Source organism: Muntiacus reevesi, chromosome 1 (assembly GCF_963930625.1).
Source record: "Muntiacus reevesi chromosome 1, mMunRee1.1, whole genome shotgun sequence".
Classification (NCBI taxonomy): Eukaryota; Metazoa; Chordata; class Mammalia; order Artiodactyla; family Cervidae; genus Muntiacus; species Muntiacus reevesi.
The window spans coordinates 197262696-197282274 of record NC_089249.1 but is presented as its reverse complement, the minus strand read 5'-3'; the positions used below and the strand labels follow the sequence as shown (position 1 = coordinate 197282274).

The window sequence follows — 19579 nt, the reverse complement described above, 5'->3', positions numbered from 1 at the left end:
CAGGCTGCCTGGTCTCAGTCCGAACTCCTTCATGCTGCAGTTGACAGTGAGAGAGCAGCCATAGTTCCCGGTACACACGGGGCGGGGCTGTGCACCAATACTTTTTTATTAACAAAAAGTTGTGGCAGCCCTTAGTTTGTTGATAATCTAACAATGGTTCAAAAGAGAATCACAGTAAAATTCAAAATTCTAGAAAGTCCCGATTTTATGGAAAACCTGAGTAAAATAAGTGACTTTCATATCTGAAGCAGAAACCAAACATGTTTACTTCTAAAAGCCAGAAGAAACACATCAGCCCCTTCACAGAGGCTGAACTTCCAAAGGACAAATGATAAAAGCACGTGAAACTAAACTGTATGTATTGGTCAGTGCCCAATGGGGAGGAGGCAGCAGAGGCTGATGGACCTAGAAAACATGACCCAGGAAACAGAAGTAAAAAGGGAAGAATCTTTTCTTGTGTTTTCTGATGCCTCAGCAGAAGAACTGACAATGGGAAAGATTAATGCAAGAACAAGCCCAGCAGATAACACAGAAAACATCCTGCAAGGGGGTGTGGGTGGGTGGGGGGGGCCTCAGGGCAGCCGCTGCTCCTCCCCACCCCTGCCCCACACACTAGCAACTTTCCCCACAGCCCTTGAACGCTGCACTGCTCACAAGGAGAAGACTGGCCTCTTCTCAGACCATGGGGCAGGGTCTACAGGCAGCAACTCGGCTGCCAGCAGCCCCCAAGCTCAGAGCCAGTCACCTTCAGGAGGACCCACCTGGTCTGTGGGTCATGAGTCCAGAGCCGAGGGGCCCCTCAGAGGCTGTCCTCACTAACAAGATTTCAGAATCACACAGATTTCAGAATACTGGTGTCAACGCAGTGCAGGGGTCACTCAGACCTTGCCGTGGTCATTACATCACACCTGCTGTCCCTGGGCAGGAGGACAGGCACTGTCCATGTTTTTTTGACAAATAGGGGGAGTCCCCATATACGCTTGGGTCACCACAGAACACTGACTAACTGGAGACACAACCCTGACCTTCCACACTGGCCCATGGGGAGGGACGCGGCCTGATGACTTCACTGCGAATGACCACACAGGACAAGGACCACACACGGGAAGGCACCGCCCTGCCCTCCAGGCGTGTGAGCTCCTTACCGTTAATTTGGCGAAGTATCTCCAACAACAGAGCAAACCAGACATGTAAAGCAACCTTTAAGGACAGGTAGTGATACATGATGCAAGCCTGCTGCCAATTATTCTAAGTACACTTAAGCCAAGCTGGTTGGGGCCAAAAACTCCCCTAAAAACGTTAAAGGTCCTGTTTTTCCTTACTCAGCACTGCTCCCTCTCCTCCCCTCTCCGCCTGCCTTCCCTCCCTTCTACCAGGTTCCCTGACGCACAGCAGTACTTCTACAGCAAATAAGATGGAAGCGCTCTCTCTGCTTTTTAAAGCAGAGTCTCTGAGCCCTGTCCAAGTACCCTCTGTCAACCTTGGGCCGTGGTAAACCTAAGGCCACTGGGCCTTCTTTCCCGAGCCCCATGGCGGCGCTGCGACCTTCGGGGGAAGAGTCCTGGGGGAGGCGGTGGGGGAAGAGGGGATGGGAGAACATACCGGCCCCTTACCTTTTGTCCTTTCTCCTTCTGAAACACAAAGACGGGCGGAGCAATGGCAGGCTTTTCTGCAAAAAGAAAAATCGGTGTTTTTTCCCCTAACACTATATTCATACAGTAAACACAGCTACATTTGTTTGTGATAAGTTAAAAACAAAACACAAATCCAATATAAAATTAGTAACCCGAATGATCATCAGATCGCCTAGAAAACAGTTTCTTGATATAAATGTGCAAAGTGTTCAGCGTGTTAAGCTATGTGCAAATTTCTGTGTGCATGTACACACCAATAAACGGTTTCGAGACTGGCTTAGAATGGCCATGTCACGGGGAAGTCCCTAGGTTTAAAATGTTTATGTTTTCAAATCTGCAGGCCAGCTGGGGCCAGGGGCAACTCATCCACAACCTCTGCCCACGAGGCACACGCTCTTTGGAGGATTACTCTGCTCAAGTCAGCTCTGCGTTCCACCTGGGTGTCTAAGTGAGTGCCCGTTAGGAAAAAAGTGGAGTTGTGAGGATTGAAAAGTCCATCTTGCACAGCTGCTGCTGAAGGGAGAAACCCTCTGGGACGCTGTCACTGGACCATGAGGCGGTTGCTGCCAGTCATCCTCAGTCAACACCACTGGTCTTCCGTCCGAGGGGCCATGTCCCTGGCCCTCTGCCACCCGCCGGAGCGGCCACCCGCCTCACTGTCTGGGGCCCGAGCCCTGTGGGCGTGCCCAGGGCCACCCTCAGCATTCAAAGCCTGGAGGGGCGGCATGAATGGGAAGCGGGGGCAGGGGGTGTTGTTTAGAACTTGGGGCGCATCTGCACAGCCCTTCCCCTTCCTGAATCCCGGGTGAACCAGGAACCTGCACTGGCACAGCTTTCACCTGGCAGGATGGGTACGTGGTTCGCAGGCCACGAGAGCACTCACGGGCATCGAGTCGGAGGGGAGGATCTGGGGCATCTTCGGAAAGGAGGCTGCGCTGAAGCCTCAGCAGAGGAGCCCAGAATGGAGGGACAGGTGTGAAGGTGGCTCCTAGGTGACAGGCAGCCTGAGGGGCAGATGGTGGCGATGGAAGGATGTGGGGCAGCTGTGAAGGGGGGTGGGGGAGGAAAGCAGAGACCAGAGTGTGGGGAAGGGGGCGATGGCGACCACCCAGATTAAAGAGGGGGTGGCGACGAGGCACGGGGAGCAAAGGGACAAGACTGAGATGGTCACAGGACACCGTCCCCTCCCCACCCCCAAAACTCCCACACCACGGAGGAGCAGGACAGACGCCCACCTGCACTCAGGGACCACTGCCCACTGATGGAGACCGCTGCCTTGCTCTGTGGCACCAAGTCAGATTCACCACGACAACCCTCACCAGGCACAGCCCACGCCGCCACCACTGGGGTGCGTGACTGCTCAGAGATTGCAGTGCACAGGGCTGGGGAGTGGGGGGCGGGGAAGGGTCTCCAGCACAGATGTGGAGCTCCACAAACCCAGGTGAACGGAGAAGAATGGACGCGCCCGACTGCTGGGCAGTAAGTGACAGTGAAGGTGAGCTGCAGGGACTCTGGGGACAGCAGCAGCTTTTCCACACACACATGTCTACCATGGGAAGGCCAGACACCTGCCACGGCCCCAGCCTTACTTCTGCATTCCACTCCAGGCCAGCTGCAAGGCTGGGGGGCGCGCAGTAAGGAGCTGGGATCAGCCCAGGGACCACTTCCTACACCCCTGGCTCCAGGCCGGAGAAGGAGAGCCCTGTTTGCCCTGGCCCCAGGGGACAGCAGGCATGGGAGTGAGGCCAGATTGCGGGCAGCCGACAACAATCCGGTCCGGGACTTTCGCTGGAGCTGCTGGGGAGAGGGCCCCCTCGCTCTGCTGGGGCTGTTAAGCTGGTGGGAGAGGACCCCAGGGCTGCCAGTGGCTGAGAGTTGCCACAAGGGGAGCTGGAGCCGAGCCAATGCAGCTGGGAGCAAAGCTGGGGGTGGAGAAGGAAATGGGAGCCCGGGGGGCTGGGCTGGAGGCCCCCAGTCAGCAGGCCCAAAGCTAACCCCACCTCCCACCCTGACTCAGTTAAGCCAGCAAATGTTGACTTTTGCTTAAGCCAGCCTGAGCTTGATTTCTGCCCCTGGTCTCTAAGCACCTCTGGCCTGAAAAGGGAGGCCTAACCACTGCAGACTTCACTACACACACAGTCGCCTGGAGCAGAAACCCAGGACGGGCCTCCCAGGGAAGACAGGATGCCTGCTTGCTCTTCACAGCGGCAACACCATCTGATACACCGTGTGTGCGTGTTTGTGTGTGTGCGGGCATGCAGGGTTAGGGTCTGTCGGCCCTAGTAAGACACCAACTCCATGAGATGGGATGCCTTGCCTTGCTCCCCTCCTGTCCCAAAGCCTGAGAACAGTCCTGGGCACCCTGAAGGGACTCAACAAGTACCTGAGGGAGCGACGAGGAAGGGGAGGGGCACTGAGAAAATGAATGCCATGCTGGGCTGTGAGGAGGGCCTGAGATGGAGAAGCAGCATGCAGATGGCAGAGGAAGAGCTCCTGGTGCTGTGACTAAAGGCCCATGGCAGGGGCTGCCTGGGGGCCGCCGGGGCGGGGTGGGAATAGAACTAGTTTTGGCAGGAGGTTGCCTGTGGTTCACGGGGCTTGCCCCGTGCCTTCTGGAGCAGCTGGGGGCAGAGGGCAGCGAGGGGTACACAGGGGTCTGGGCTCTGTGAGTGAATCCACCCTCCTTACCTCCAAGGTTGCGGCTGAGACCTCCCATCTTTCCCTGCCTCTGCCCTCACCCCTTGGGGTGGCCGCCAAAACCACTGGTGTGAAACTCACGCTTACAACCTGGCAACATCCTCCCCAACTAGAAGCACAGGCCCTCTGAACAGGCCAGCCCCGCCGACCACGACTGGAAACTGACGAGCCCCCGGCCCCACGTGCCCCACGCTCCTGTCACTTTGGGGCTTTCACCCAGCTTACTTCCTCTGCCTAGAAGACAGTCTCGCCTTCTCTTCCTCAGGTACAGACACTGCTTCCCCGGGGAAGCTTCCAGTTTGAACTGGGCTCCTGAGGCCTGCTCTGCTTATATCTGCATGGGTGACACCAAGGCTGCGTGTCAGGGAGTCTGAGGGACCACAGACAGCCCCAGAAGAGCTCTGTGCACCCCGTCAGCCGGTGCGTGGAGGGTGAGAACTGTCCGCAGTGTCTGCACTGAAGCCCCTCTGCCCTTCTCCATGTGGGAGCACCAGCCGCATGCAATCACATAAGCAGACGAAGCCCTTGCTCTGTGCGCGGCACCATGGGAAGAATGAGGACGAGGAGGCTGGGGGCAGACAGCGTCAGGGGAAAACGTCTCATGGAAGCGAGGGTGTGTGTGTGAGCACTGCTGTGTCCACCTCTGCGTGTTCAGAGCCAAATGCAGGCTCACACACGACACGTGATCAATACGGAGTTATGAAGTGAGCGAAGCGCGGCCCCTGGGGCCAGGGAGGCCCCCTGGAAGGCAGGTTTGGCAGTCCTGAACTCAGTCAGTTCTCTATCATAAAGACAGAGTACCAGAGCCATGAGAGTTTCATTTCTGCCCACCCACTTTAGGGCCCCAAGTCTGTAACCTGTAGATCAGTCCTGACTCCACGACCACACACACATGCCCCCTTCCAGGCAGCCTGGCCTTTAACTGACCCACGTCACCACTTGTGCCGTCACCGCATGAGCACCATCACACAGGAAACTGAAATCCAAGTGTGGGCAAGGAATGCGGACAGTGGCAACGAGGCTCCTAAGACACGCCTGAGACCCCAGCCCAGCTCTGCTTTCACAAGTGAACTTCCAGATGTGTAAGCTGGACTCAGAAAATGCAGAGGAACCTGAGAACAAACTGCCAACATTCGCTGGATCATAGAAAGCTAGGGAATTCCAGAAAACATCTACTTCTGCTTCACTGACTATGCTAAAGCTTTTGTGCAGATCACAATAAACTGTGGAAAATTCTTAAAGACATGGGAATACCAGACCACTATACCTGTCTCCTGACAAAACCTGTATGCAGGTCAAGAAGCAGCAGTTAGAACCAGACATGGAACAATGGACTAGTTCAAAATTGGGAAAAGAGTACATCAAGTCTGTATATTGTCACCCTGCTTATCTAACTTATATGCAGAGTACATCATACGAAATGCCAGGCTGGATGAATCACAAGCTGGAATAAAGACCAGGAGAAATATCAACAACGTCACATATGCAGATGATACCAATCTAATGGCAGAAAGTGAAGAGGAACCAAAGAGACTCTTGATGAGGATGAAGAGGAGAGTGAAAAAGCTGGCTTAAAACTCAACATTGGACTGTAAGGAGATCCAACCAGTCCATCCTAAAGAAGATCAGTCCTGGGTGTTCATTGGAAGCATTGATGTTGAAGCTCAATCTCCAATACTTTGGCCACCTGATGCGAAGAGCTGACTAATTGGAAAAGACCCTGATGCTGGGAAAGATTGAGGGCAGGAGGAGAAGGGGACGACAGAGGATCAGATGGTTGGATGGCATCACTGACTCGATGGACATAGGTTTGGGTAGACTCTGGGAGCTGGTGATGGACAGGAGGCCTGGCGTGCTGCAGTTCATGGGGTCGCAAAGAGTTGGACACAACTGAGCGACTGAACTGAACTGAAAATTCAACATTCACAACACTAAGATCATGGCATCCGGTCCCATCATTTCATGGAAAATAGAAGGGGAAAAAATGGAAGCAGTGACAAATTTTATTTTCCTGGGCTCCAAAATCACTTCGGACAGTGACTGCAGCCATGAAATTTTAAAAGACACTTGCTCCTTGGAAGGAAAGCTATGACAAACCTAGAGAGCATAACAAAATGCAGAGACGTCGCTGGGCCGACAAAGGTCCGTCTAGTCAAAGCTATGGTTTTTTCCAGTGGTCATGTATGGATGTGAGTGCTGGAACACAAGGAAGGCTGAGCACCGAAGAACTGATGCTTTCGAACTGTGATGCTGGAGAAGAGTCTCGAGAGTCCCTTGGACTGCAAGGAGGTCAAACAAGTCATTCCTAAAGGAAATCAGTCCGGAATATTCATTGGAGAAACTGATACTGAAGCACCAATATTTTGACCACCTGATGCGAAGAGCCGACTCATAGGAAAAGACCCTCATGCTGGGAAAGACTGAAGGCAAAAGAAGGGGGCAGCAGAGGATGAGACGGTTAGATAGCATCCCTGACTAAGTGTACACAAGTTTGAACAAACTCCAGGAGATAATGAAGAACAGGGAAGCCTGGCATGTTGCAGTCCAGGCACGACATAGCAACTGAACAACAATGGGGACAGGGGCAACGAGGCTTTCAGGAAGTCCCTGAAAACCCAGCCCAGTTCTCCTTTCACGAGTGAAAACCACCTCCAGAGATTTGTAGAGATCAAGGCCACCACAAAGACCTAAAACATTAAAAGGTTAATCAGATGCATGTTATTTAATGCAGATTCTATCCACCAGGTGTTTTAAACGTTGCCCAAAGCTATCTGACCAGGGAACCCTTTGCAAGAACACCTGTGACGAAGCCTGAGAACAGTGGGTAACTGTAGTCAACACTGCTGTGTGAAGTAGGGCAGGACTCGGAACCCCAATTCACCTGGAAGAATGGCCCTCCTCTGGGCAGAGTCGGCACCACTGTCAGGGATGCACTGGGGGTCCCCGCCTCACCTCGGCTTTCCAAGGTGCCGACGCCAAGTCCAAGGTGGCTGCTCTTGGTCTGAACCCCTCCTCCAATGTCCCCCACACAGCCCTCCTCAGCTCCAGGGCCCCAGGGGGCTACCCCAGCCCAACTGTAATCCCAGCTCCCAGCCAGGGAAAGCTCTTACCCCTGCCTCGATCCCACATGCAAACAGCACGGGGGGTGGTGGGCACAGACCTGGAGAGATGCTGAGAGAAGCCCACAGCACGGGCTCTCCACCTAACTTTGACCCCCAAAGACTGGGTTTGGGCTCTGGATCTGGTCTCTGCAGTCCCGGTGACGAGCACAGACAGGTGAGGCCAGGTGCGGAAAAGTCGCAGATCTCCACTCTGCCCCCTCCTCTGCCAGATGTCGGGGACCCTCCCTGCTCCCGGAGGCACTGTGGGAGGCTGTGACTGCTGGGACGCTCCGCCTGCCCAGCCGAGCCTGGCCCCACTCCTCCAGCTGCACCTCTCAGTACGTTCACAGATTCAGTCTTGAGAGTCACTTGGCAGCTATGAGTTCCAGTGATTCCACACATCCAGTGCCCGCCATGTGCCAGGCATCAAGCCGGCTTCTAGGGTGTGGTGGTGACACGGAAAGACACGTCCCCTGCCTGCCAGGAGCCGACTTCGGACTCAGTTGAACATTACAACACAGAGGAAGCACACAGCGCGGGGCTGGGGCATCCAACCCGCCGAGGCTGCAGAGGAGCAGCCCATCAGGGAAGGCTTTTGGAGGAAGCGCCTTTAAGGAGAAGGCAGAGCAGCACTTGGGCAGGCAGCCAGGAGCAGGGAGGACTGAGGCAGCAGTGGAGGAACTTAAGGCAGGTCAGGGGGGAAATGCCCCAGACCAGGGTGAGAGGAGTGGGGTGCAACCCCCCACGACTGCACAGCCCAGGGGAGACGCTCCTGGAAGGTAAGCACCGATCACACTTAGACAGGTAGTTCCTTTCTTGAGCAAAGGAACTAAGATGGCTGTGAAGAAGTCAGGGGGTCCCTGAGGTGCAAGCCACCTCTGGACCCAAGGGGCCACAAACCATCCTCTCAGCTGGGAGTGGAGGTCTCTGGGTAAGAAAGGCGTCACCGAGGAGCCAGGTCCTTCTCCTAAAGCACAAACTACTGACCCAGGGCCTGGGTTGGGGGGAAGTGCTTGGATGGTTGGGTGCCTATGTGGGAAGCTGTAAAGCCCCACCCTGAAGGCACCTCTGTTATCTGCGTGACATCTTTGTCAGGAAGAGGGCCCGTAAACTGTCTCCTAAAAGAGGAGGTGAGGAGGGTCAGAAAGAAGAGGCGAATTTTACAAAGCCTCATGCTTGGCAGAATTAAAACCGTGGGCTTTCTGACACCACTGCTACAGGCAGTGCAGGGGACAGGGAGGGTTCACTGGTATCTTTTCTGCCCAGAGGTTGACTGGTGGCAAAATCCTTAAAACAAAATGACTTGTGCATCTATTTCGGACGCAGCAGGGAATGGGGACGGACCAGGTACAGACCTGAAGCCAGGCTAAGGTGGAGGAGTCCCGAGGGAAAGGGTGGGTGGCGGCAGCTGCCCAGATGCAAGGAGCTGGCCTGGACCCCAGCGGCAGCCCCGAGGGAGAAGGGTGTGTGTCCCAACCCTCCAGGGTGACACAGTCTTGGGAATCCCATCTTTAAATGCCTCCCAGCCTCTGCCATGTAGTCACAGCAAGAACACTCCCAGACGGGGTGTCCAGACCCTCAGATGGTCTCACCCATGGGCCAGTGGTCACTGATTGTGGGGTACTGATGGACCAGGCAGGTGCTTAGCGCTTTGCCTGCAACACTGTCCTGAATCTTCACAACCACCTGAAAGGCCAGGCCCTTAGTCTACAAAACAGGAAACGGAGACTCAGAGAGGCCAAGTGACTTGTCCAAGGTGGGGCTGCACCTCCAACCCAGGCAGGCCTGACGCTGGCCCCTGACCTCCACTGCTATCCACGCACCGCAGGGGTAAAAGGGAGAAGTCACTACCCTAGTCTGCCTCCTCCCATCTCTCCCGCTTAGGAGGGCCTCGAAGCTGAGACACTGAGACTTTTCTTTTGAGAAGTAACATCAGGAATAAAGCAGCTACAGCGAACATTCTAGACAGACATCTCTGGAAGAGTCCCAAAGAATCTAGCGGGTAAGCGGTGGGCTTTCACCAAGTCATGAGACCACCTGCTTCGGATGAGCAAGCATGCAGTTAAGCCAAGGGCAGATCCTTATGGTGCTCAAAGAAAAAATGAAGACCCATCCCGAGGTGCACGCCCCACGGAGAGGCAAGCTACGCGGTCTTCATCTGTCAAACGTGTAACCGTGGGATGCTCTGTGTAACACTTCCACCGTCTGAGCTGGAAACACACACACAGAGTCACCCCCGCACGCAGGCTTTCCTTCTTCACTGTGTTGGGCAGGGAGGTGTGTACACAGAAACCATGGGCAGGCCTGCTACACGACAAGCTCTGGCACCCCCCCGTGGCTGCTTGACTGCCTGTGTCTGAGGATGTCTGTTAAACTAAACAGAAGAAACTGTGTAGACCCAGGAGAACACACTGGACTACCTTGGCCTGTTCTGTTTATCCCCCTGCTAAAATGATGTCTCCAACACCTGCCAGGAAACAGCTCCCATCTGGAAAGCCACTTACAATTCTTGACCAAAATGTCAGTAAGGTACTTGTGCGAAATGAGCTTTAATCCTGGGCTGATGTGGCTTAATCTTCTTATCTGTGCAAAAAATATGGAAAGCATCTTGCCAACACAAACAACAGTCTGTTAATATGTGGCAACCGCTTTAATCCCCCAACACTTACTATCTCAACCCTTCGAGCCGTTTCTTTTCTCAGGAATTATTATAAACAGTTCGGTGCAGCAACATAAAGGTGAATTTGTCACCAATGTGTCAACACTGTCCACCAGCTAATTCTCCAGTGAAGAATGGAACTGATCTCCATCATGCTGTTGCTAGGCGACGCCTCTGATCTCATGCGCCGCAGACTCCGCGGCCCCACGGCCCAGCCACTGCGGGGTGTGGGCCCCTTCGTTCCTTTTTTGGTGCTCGAATGTGTTTTGTCTCAGGCAGCTCTCAACTGGTCTCACAGAGACCACAGGAGCACATGGGTGGGAGATGACGACCCTACCCCTTCTTTCTGGAATGGTCCTCCTCACACCGTTACCTTCACATACTGAAATCAAACCACTCTTCAGGGCTCCAACCTTATCCTGACAACAGCGGGGATAACAAGTGGCTCATATTTGTTCAGTGGCCCTTCCTAGACCCTGGCACTTCACACACTCCATCTCATTCAATGTCATCACAGCCCCATGGCAGAGAAATCATTTATCATCTCTGATTTGCAAATCACGAAGCCAGACTGGGAGGCCTTGGAGAGATGGGTGCTCTAAGTGATGATGGGTCCCAACAGCGGGGGTGGGACCAGAACCCTAAGCCTGAGTTCCGAGTTGGCTGCCTCACATCCCTCACGACCTCTCAGGCCAAGCTACATCTGCCTTCTTCTCTTCTAGAACTATCAGCCCGGCAGACCCCTGCAACCTTCCCATCCCTGCCCCATCCACTCGGACTACAAGATGCCGGGGCACACGCTGCACTGTGCATGCCCCTGGGTCTTAGATCCCAGAAGAACCCCATTTGCCGATTACTAAATCAAAGCTAGCAACCTCTCCTACAACAACCAAGAAACCAGGCAGTCAGCTTCGGCAGCAGTTCTCTGTTCTACCACTAGATGACGTGACAAGAGCACGGCCAAGCTGAGATTCGGGGGTGGAGGGGGCAGTTCCCAAGGGCAATCTCAGGACTACAGGCCCTCTGCGGAGGCTGCAGACCAGCCAAGGAAACCTGGGAGCGTGGGCACTGGCCTCTGTGTGCTTCCGGCGGGCCTCCACCACCCGGGGCTGGGGTCCCCAGCAGGTGAACTCTCTCCACACGTGCCCGCGTCTATCAGCGCAGATGGGACCCCCACCCCACCCCCACCCCGTCGGTTCAGAAGGACTGGACCCAACGACGCACATCCAGAGCTCAGGAAGCGGCTGGCATCATTATCTTACTCTAATTACACACAGGACACTGCAGATACACGGATGCCATCACAAAGCGTGGGTCCTGGACTCAACACCAGTCACCAGTCCCTTTCCAAGGGCCGCCTGGACACAGGGACACCTCACCACACAAGCCCCATCTCTCAGAATCCCCTGAACCCTTCTGAGGCCAAGAGAATCACCGAGATGATTGGCCAGTCCACCGGCCAAGCCCTGCTCGCGGCAGTACGACTTTCTGAGCATCCACAAGGGGCCAGGGGCCAGAGAGAGGATGAAAGGTGGATGAGGCCACAGCCCTCTTCTAGTGGGAAGAGGAAGGAAAAACAAGAAGCAGAGGCGTGCAGGGGTCACAAGGAGACACTGGAATAAGAAGGACGCTAAAGCAGGACAGTGGACAGAAAGAGGCCTCGGGTGAGTGAGGGCTCTTGAGGTGAAGAAGCAGGTGAAGGCAGAGCCCAGCTGGCGGGGCAGCCCTCTGCACAAATGACCTAAGGGCAGGAAGAACCCTGAGGCCCAGGTGAGCCAAGCGTTCCTGAGGGGAGAGGGGAGGTGGGAGTGGGGAGGGAGGGGGTGTGTGGTGGAGTCAGTGGAGGTGTGGCGTTCACATCCCACCCCACCCTGGCAGGGGTCCTCAGGCAGTCTTTCCCACCTTGGTGTGCTGGGATGTTTTTAATAAGGTCACCCCGGGGGTGAGGAGAAGAGATCTCCGGTGGATGGGAGTCTGACTGTTCTGGGGACAGAGCCTCCAGTATCTGAGCTGGGGGAGGGCTGAGACAACCGTGTGAGGCTGTGGAAGCATGGTCCGCTCACTCAGTGGCCAACACGACCCTCACTCTGACAACAAGACTCCATGAATAAGGGTCCCCTCCACGTGGCACTGATGATGAGTGACCCAGGCCCTGGATCCTCAAATTCCCAGTGGCCACTCAATGCTGTAAAACATTCTTTCTCCTCTGAGCACAGGGCGGTCTCTTTTCTAACTCCTGCCATGGTAGAAGCCACACTCTCTGGAACTGTTTTCCCCAAGCCTGCTCTGCTGTGACAGACACAACACAGGCATACATTCTGGGCGAATTCCTGAAATCCTGTGTGGCCAGCCTGGGGGGGTGTTTAATTTAGCAAAGGCATTTAAAATATGATGCAAAAGCGAGGCCTGCCTCCTGAACAGGGCGTGAAGAAACCACTCTCTCTGTCAGAACAGGTGCCCGGGGAGTCAGAATGACCCACTGGGAAGCATGAGCTGGGCTCTGAGGCTCAGTGGCTGGAGGTGGGCACACTGGGACAGGCCGACTTCCTGCAGACCCGGCCCTGGGCTTCAGCCCCTGTGCAAGGGGATTGCTCAGACACAGAGCATCTTGGAAGGCCCTCACTGTGAACTTGGAACAGTTCTGAAGGTCATGGAAAACACTGTTCCCCCTTACCTGGGACATGAAGTCCATCACACCATGATGCCAACGGCCGCCAAGAGGCCATATGGGGAAAAAAAGGTCGGCAGGGTGAGTCCTAAGCTCGAGCCGGCAAACAGCTTACTCCTGGACAGTTTTATTTGCCCCCCTCCCTCCCACTGGGCGATGTCTGAACATTTTTGGTTACCACGAGGGCAGGAGCTGCTAGCGGCATTTGGTAGATGGAGATCATGATGCTGACCAGCATCCCACTGTGCACAGGCTGACCCCCCAACCCCAGAGAATGAGCCCACCCTCACATCAACTGTGCAGAGGTTGAGAAGCCACAAATTGATTATGTACAAGGAGGCCGGGTCAGATCCCTAACTCACGTTGTACACCAAAGTAAATTCTCAGTGGGTCAGATGGCACAAATCAGGATGACGCCCCCAGCTTCTGTGAATAACCTCCTCTCCCTCCCCACTCAGTCTGGGTACTTAAATGTGTGTGGCACCTCAGGACTTCAGTAGAGATGACTATGCCACAGTCGTGTGTGCGCGTGGGTGGGCGGGGGAAGGCCAACAGAATCCCCTAACCCAGGGGTACTCACACGGCGGTGATTTTGCCCCCAAGGGGACATCTGACAATGTCCGGAGACATGTGGGTAGAGACCAGGGACACCGCCAAATGCCCCATGAGACACAGTGCAGCTGGGGGGCAGCTCCCACCAGCACCAATGAAACCTGGCTACGACCTGAAAGGCACTCTCTCTCTCTCTAAGATCCCATCAGGAGACCAACAGGTAGTAGGAACTGACACGGCTCCCCACACGCCAGTGGGGCAATCACCTGCCACGTGTTCCCTTCACAACAATCCTCAGACTGGAGAGCACGACCCTATTTTACAGATGCAGGAACTGAGGTCAAACAATGTGCCCAAGATCCTGGGCAAGTAAGTGACAGAGATGAGACACAAACCTAGAGCACTTCCAACTATGCCACAAGCTATCAGCTGGAGGCTGCCTGTCAGCGCCAGTCTAAGATTCCTGCGAGGCTCGAGACGGGAGAAACTCACAGGGACCCCGTACAGGCCCCACTCAGGCCCTTCACACTGGGGTTCACTGGCACAAGCCAGTGTTTCTCAAACTTTTTGGCCTTGGGACCCCTTTCCACACTTGTAAGTTAATGAGGATGCCCAAAAACTTCAGTAAATGTGAGCTATAGCTATTGATATGTACTATGTTAGAAACTGGAGAAGGAAATAGCAACCCATGCCAGTATTCTTGCCTGGACAGAGGAGCCTGATGGGCTACAGTCCATGGGATCACAAAGAGTTGGACACAACTGAGTGACTAAATGATAGGAACATGTTAGAAACTGAACTAAGCAACATCAGAAATTAGTTAACTTTCTTAAGATAATAATAGTGAAGGTATACCTACATAACACACTTTTATAAATAATAACTTTTTGAAACAAAAACACTAGGGAGAAGGACATTATTTTATATTTGGACCCATGTTTTAACATCTGGCTTAACAGGAGACAGCCAGGCTTTCTTATCTGCTTTTGCAGCCCATCTGTTGCACTATACAACCTCTGGGAAAAAACTCCACCATCCATTCACAAGAGGAGTGTGAAAAGGGCAAGTGATGCCTTTGTATTGTTATGAAAACAGTTTTGAACTCTCAGCCCCCTTGAAAAGGTTGAAAAATCCCCTTGAGAAACAGACTCCCAGGGCCCCTGGACTGTCTTGGAGAAATGCTGCTCTGAGCGCTAGCATTCTGAGCCCACAGAATCCTGAATTAAAGATGGACCGCCAGGAACTGTCTGCTGAGGGTCTCTGCCACGGAGCACCCAGTGCTCTGAACACATCTGAGAGGTGCTAGAGCCACGGGACTGAAGCCCACGGGCTGGCCGAGGTCAGGCAGGCACGGGGAGAGGGGGGAGCGGGCAGGTTCCCAGCTGGCTGAGGGGGGGTGCCTGCGGGGACTGGGAAAGTACAACCTGTCTCACGGCGGCGGCTGTGCCTCAGTCCTGGCGCATTACTGCCGAGCAGGAACGGCAGCTGAGGCCGGTGCTGTTTTCCAAGAGAGATCAGAAATCTGGATTGTTCTTTCTCCTGAGGCCTTAGAATCCCTTATCTGCTCCTAACTAACAGCAAACAAAGACAAACCCAACAGACAGAATTATATACTGTTTGCTCTGGAAGTGAGGTCACAACTCCTGCCCGTGGTTTTTGACTCTGGCTCTGTGTTGTAGAAAACCGGTGGGGTCCTAGACATCGCGGGCCTCCTGCAACCATCTCTGACGGTGCAGCCAAGCATTGGTTTTCATTTTCCTTCACAACCCCCTTACAGTAAGCATGAAGTGCAGTTGGGGTTAGGATTCACAGCGAGGGCCACACAGCTGCACCAGGTGCCAAGACAACCCAGGATGAGGCAGAGTGTGGACACCCGGGGGCCTCACCTGCTCTGAGGCCCTGAAGTGTCCAGCTTCCTACCAAGGAGCGCACTGCCACGCCAGGCAGGGATCACAGGAAGGCGGCAAAAACAAACGTCCAAACAGAACAGAGAATCCCTGTTGCTTGTTGCCAGGCGCCACCACCAGATCCTGAAGGGACAACCATGCAAAGCCAGCTGCCTCCTGATCACTTCAAAGTACCATGGAGAGCTACCTGCCAGGGGCTTGGCGAGGTGAATAGCAGCTACCTCTGCCTGCTGCCTTTGCCAGGCAGTTGCCATTGCACAAGAAAGAGGCCCTATTCAAGTCCCCCAGATGCATCCTACTGGCCCCCGTCTCCCACTTTACTCCAGCCCATTCTCTGTCTCTGAACTTAGGTGGGAATTCGACTGGTACCTAAAACACCCTCTTCGCCAGGCCCAAACACCGCCCCCCTCCCAACACCACTCAAAGCTCTGCCCTTACTTCCGGTCACCTCTCTCTCCCCAGATGCTTCAGTGTGTAAGCACACAGCAGAGCCCGACCTGTCCTATACCCAGCAATGCTCGTGGGAAATGGTGGCACAGTGCGAAAGAATCCGTCTGTCAATACAGGAGATTTGGTTTTGATCCCGAGGTTAGGAAGATACTCTAGAGGAGGAAATGGCAACACACTCCAGTATTCTTGCCTGGGAAAATCCCATGGACAGAGGAGCCTGGCGGGCTACAGTCGATGGGGTTGTAAAGAGTTGGACATAACTTAGTGACTAAACAACCATAGTGGGACTGCTGGGTGAGTCCGTTTTCCAGTAACTGAGAGGCAGGCTGAAGCTACAGTGGAAAAATTTTAAACTTCCAGAACTACAAGCATGTTTTGTCTGTACACAGGATCTCAGGCAAAACTTAAAATTTTCTTCCAAGTATACAAAGGCAAGGCATCCTCAGCGCTAATTGCCTCAGGTGAGAGGCACGGGAGAGTTCAATGTACATTCTGCAGGGCAAACCTCAGGGTTAATGTTTATTGTTTAAGCTCATAAAACTCTGAAAAATTGCTTCTCACTTATCCTAAGTATTAAGTTGAGGGCAGGGCAAGGGGGTAGTGAGAATCAAGTGAACAAACAACTCCAACCACTGGAGTTCTAGCGTATCAATAAACACTCGGCTGCATCTCATCCTCTCAGGGGTTAGGTTTGAAATCAACAAGGTGAGGGACTTCCCTGGCAGTCCAGTGGTTAAGACTGAGCTTCCACTGTAGGGGAGATGGGTTCAATCCCTGGTCAGGGAACTAATATCCCACATGCTGCACCGCATGGCCAAAAGTCAAACAAACAAAAGGCAAAAAACAAGTCAGGTGAGCACTGAAGAAAGACAAATCACCCTTGAAAATCTCTGGACTGCTATCTCGTCAGGCCAGCTCAGGGGTTCTCAATGGGGAGCAACTATGGGAGTCCCCCACCCCCCCCCCAACCAGGGGACACTGAGCAATGTCTGGACATTTATGGTTGTCATGACAGCGGGAGGTGGAGACCAGGGAAACAGATCAACATCCTAAGACACCCAGCGTAGCACCACAATAGAGAATGCTCTGGCCCCAAATGCCCAGAGTGCCCAGGCTGGGAGCCTGTGGCTAGATGATCATGTGATCAAAGTCAAGACAGACCAAAGAGGACGGACAGCCCAGCTCTGGCTGCATCCCATCCTGGGTGCGCCCCAAGGCCATCTCGTTCAGACTCGCTTCTTGCTCTTTCTGGCTTTGCCTTGAGCACTTCAGCTAAATGTGTCTATAACATAAGTCCTCCACAGTAAAAATAGCTGCCATTTCCTGACTGTTTATCACTGGGCTGAGATAGGCGCTAAATCATTCATATTCAGCCAGGGCTCAGAGCAACCGTGTGATAGATACAATCACCATTATCCTCATTTTACAGGTGAGGAAACTGACGCTCAAAGCAGTTAAGGAGTTGCCCAAAGTCACTCAGAGAGAACAGGCGGAGTCAAAGCACAAGCCCAGTTCCAAGGCAAAGACTGGGGTCCACCATCACTTTGCATCACAGGTCGCAGCTGAGGGTGACACACTATGTCCGAAGACACTCCTGATGGCCACGACCCCTGGGGTCGTGTGTGGGAGTGTGCTACCAGCACCGTATGTGTGGTCAGAGATGCTGCTGGGATGCTCAACATCCTACATGGCAGAGGACAGCCCCTCAACAGACTCATCTGGTCCAGCATGTCAAGAGGACCAACGCTGAGAAGCCTGCTTCGTACCATCTCTTGGGTTTCTACCTCGTGTCTCTGCAGGCCAGCAAGGCGTCATCTGTATAAGGTATCAAATTTTAAGGCGGGGATCTAGAATCCAAGGTCTCCTACAGCTCCAATACGCTCTGCTCACCTTCTTCACCTTCACCAGAAACCAATCGCTGCCTTCACATCCTGATGCCAGTCTACCGGGCAGAATAACTCCAAAGACAAGATGGTTAACGACTTTGAGATGTGTCAACAGTGAAGTGCCGAGTAGATCCCAGGACACAAGTGTACCCCCCCCCCACACACACACACTCAAACACACTCTCTCTCTCTCCTAGGAAACACTCCAGCGGGACTTTAAAAGTCACAGACTACGGGACTACCAGCAATAGTTGTGGGAGCGGCTGTCACCATCCCTGAAGAGATCACCATGGCAACGAGAGCCAGTAAGACGCGGAACTCAACACACGTCTGGAAATGCTTCTCTCCACACAAGCACGGCCCTCCTCACCAGCACTGTGCTACTCAAGTTGGCGGGTCTCAACCCCTGTGGCACAGCAGGATCACGTGTGCTGCTTTCTGTCTCTACAGAGCCCAGGAGTAAGGACGGGTCTGCTTAGGACCCCGGTCTAGAAAGACAGAAGCCAAGAGGGCGTGTGAGCTTCAGCGACAAGTGGGAAAGCACACGTGCGGGGCAGTCCCCTGTAAGCTTCACAATGCACAGGAAAGGAAGTCCTGGTTCACAGAGGATGAGAAGCGAAACATGCTGGCGGACTGCACAAGCCAAAACCAGAAATAGAGTCGAGGAACACATGACAACCAACTAAAGGACGGTAGAGATATGGGAGGCAGAAAAGGCCACTAGGATTTTATTTTTTTGAGAACAGTGAGGCCAGAACTAGTGTCAGAGGCAAAGTACTAGGTGAGTGTGGCATTTACTAGGCAAAAACTTTAAATACAAAACGTTCCATTGTCTCTATTTTATACACTGATCAGTTCAGCTATGCAACTGACAGATCATGTGCCAGCACCTATGCTAGAAATGGTGTCCTGGATAACCAGAATCCATAATTTTCCCTTTGTGCTCAGAGGTACACCTCACTCGTTCATTCAACAAACATTCCCTGGATCCCTATACCCTGCGCCAGGCACTATTCTACATCGGGGTGGGGTGTGGGATCCATTAATGACAGACAGAAACCCTGCTCCTCAGGGAACTTACATTCTTGAAGAGGGGTAGTCAGACAAGTCAACCCAGCTTGCTGGCAGGTGGTAAGCGCTGTGGGGTAACAGGAACAGAGTAAAGGGGGTAGGGAATGAGGATAAAATTTACAATAGGTGGTCGGAGACGTTCTCAATAAAGCACCATGTGGGGAGGAACCTGAAGGAGGTACAGGAGCGAGCCACACGGACAACTGGAGGAAGACTGCCTCAAGCAGAGGAACCAGCAGGTCCAGAGGCTAACGGGGGGAGGATACGGAGCAAGAGACGGCCGCTGAGAGAGCTGGAGTAGTTAAAACAGGGCGAGTTGGGAGAGAGTGGTGGGAGGGGAGGCCAGGGAGGTCTTGGGGCGCGGGGGTCATCTGCCTTCTGGGTTGAGAAGCTGCCAGATGGGTGAAGGCTGCAGGGAGGACCAAGCAGGAGCAGCAGCAGTGGTGAGAAGCGGTCATTCTCTGGCAAGATTTTGAAGGTAGAACCGACAAAGATGTGATGCAGCATGTGAGAGAAAGTTGTCAACAGCGACTTCAAGGTGTCTGGCCTCAGCAATTTTAAACAATGGACCTGCTATTTACTACTAGGGGAGAAAGTTGGCAGTGTGGGTGGATTTGGGGGAGAAAAATAGGGGTTTTATTTGATATGACATCCAAACAGAGGTGTTGAATATGAGCCCTGAGTTCAAGAATGTGAACGGGCCAAACTCGAAAATATATAAGGTGTGTCCTATTGACTCTCATTTATCCAGTGCCCGTTCTGTCTTTAAATGGATCTTGTGAATGGAATGCCTCAACCCTCCACCAGCTCCTTTAACTTATCAAAGAGATGTAATAAGAGGTGAAGTGGAGGGGGGGGGGGTCTGAAGTTAGACCACATTGATGCACAGCCCTGCTCCTTACTAGCTGTGTGACCTGCCTTGGAGGAGTAACCTAACCATTCTAACTCAGTTTC

General features: G+C 53.5%; 1 protein-coding gene across 4 annotated transcripts in view; it reads right to left on the bottom strand.

The window, feature by feature from the left end:
* The window catches only part of RANBP3 (RAN binding protein 3), a 51070-nt gene that overhangs the window by 30252 nt on the left and 1239 nt on the right, over positions 1-19579 (bottom strand). For all 4 annotated transcript variants that reach the window (XM_065917947.1, XM_065917948.1, XM_065917949.1 and 1 more), the window contains exon 2: positions 1614-1669. In XM_065917947.1, the coding sequence (XP_065774019.1) occupies positions 1614-1669 (56 nt within the window). The remainder of the gene's footprint in view (positions 1-1613; positions 1670-19579) is intronic.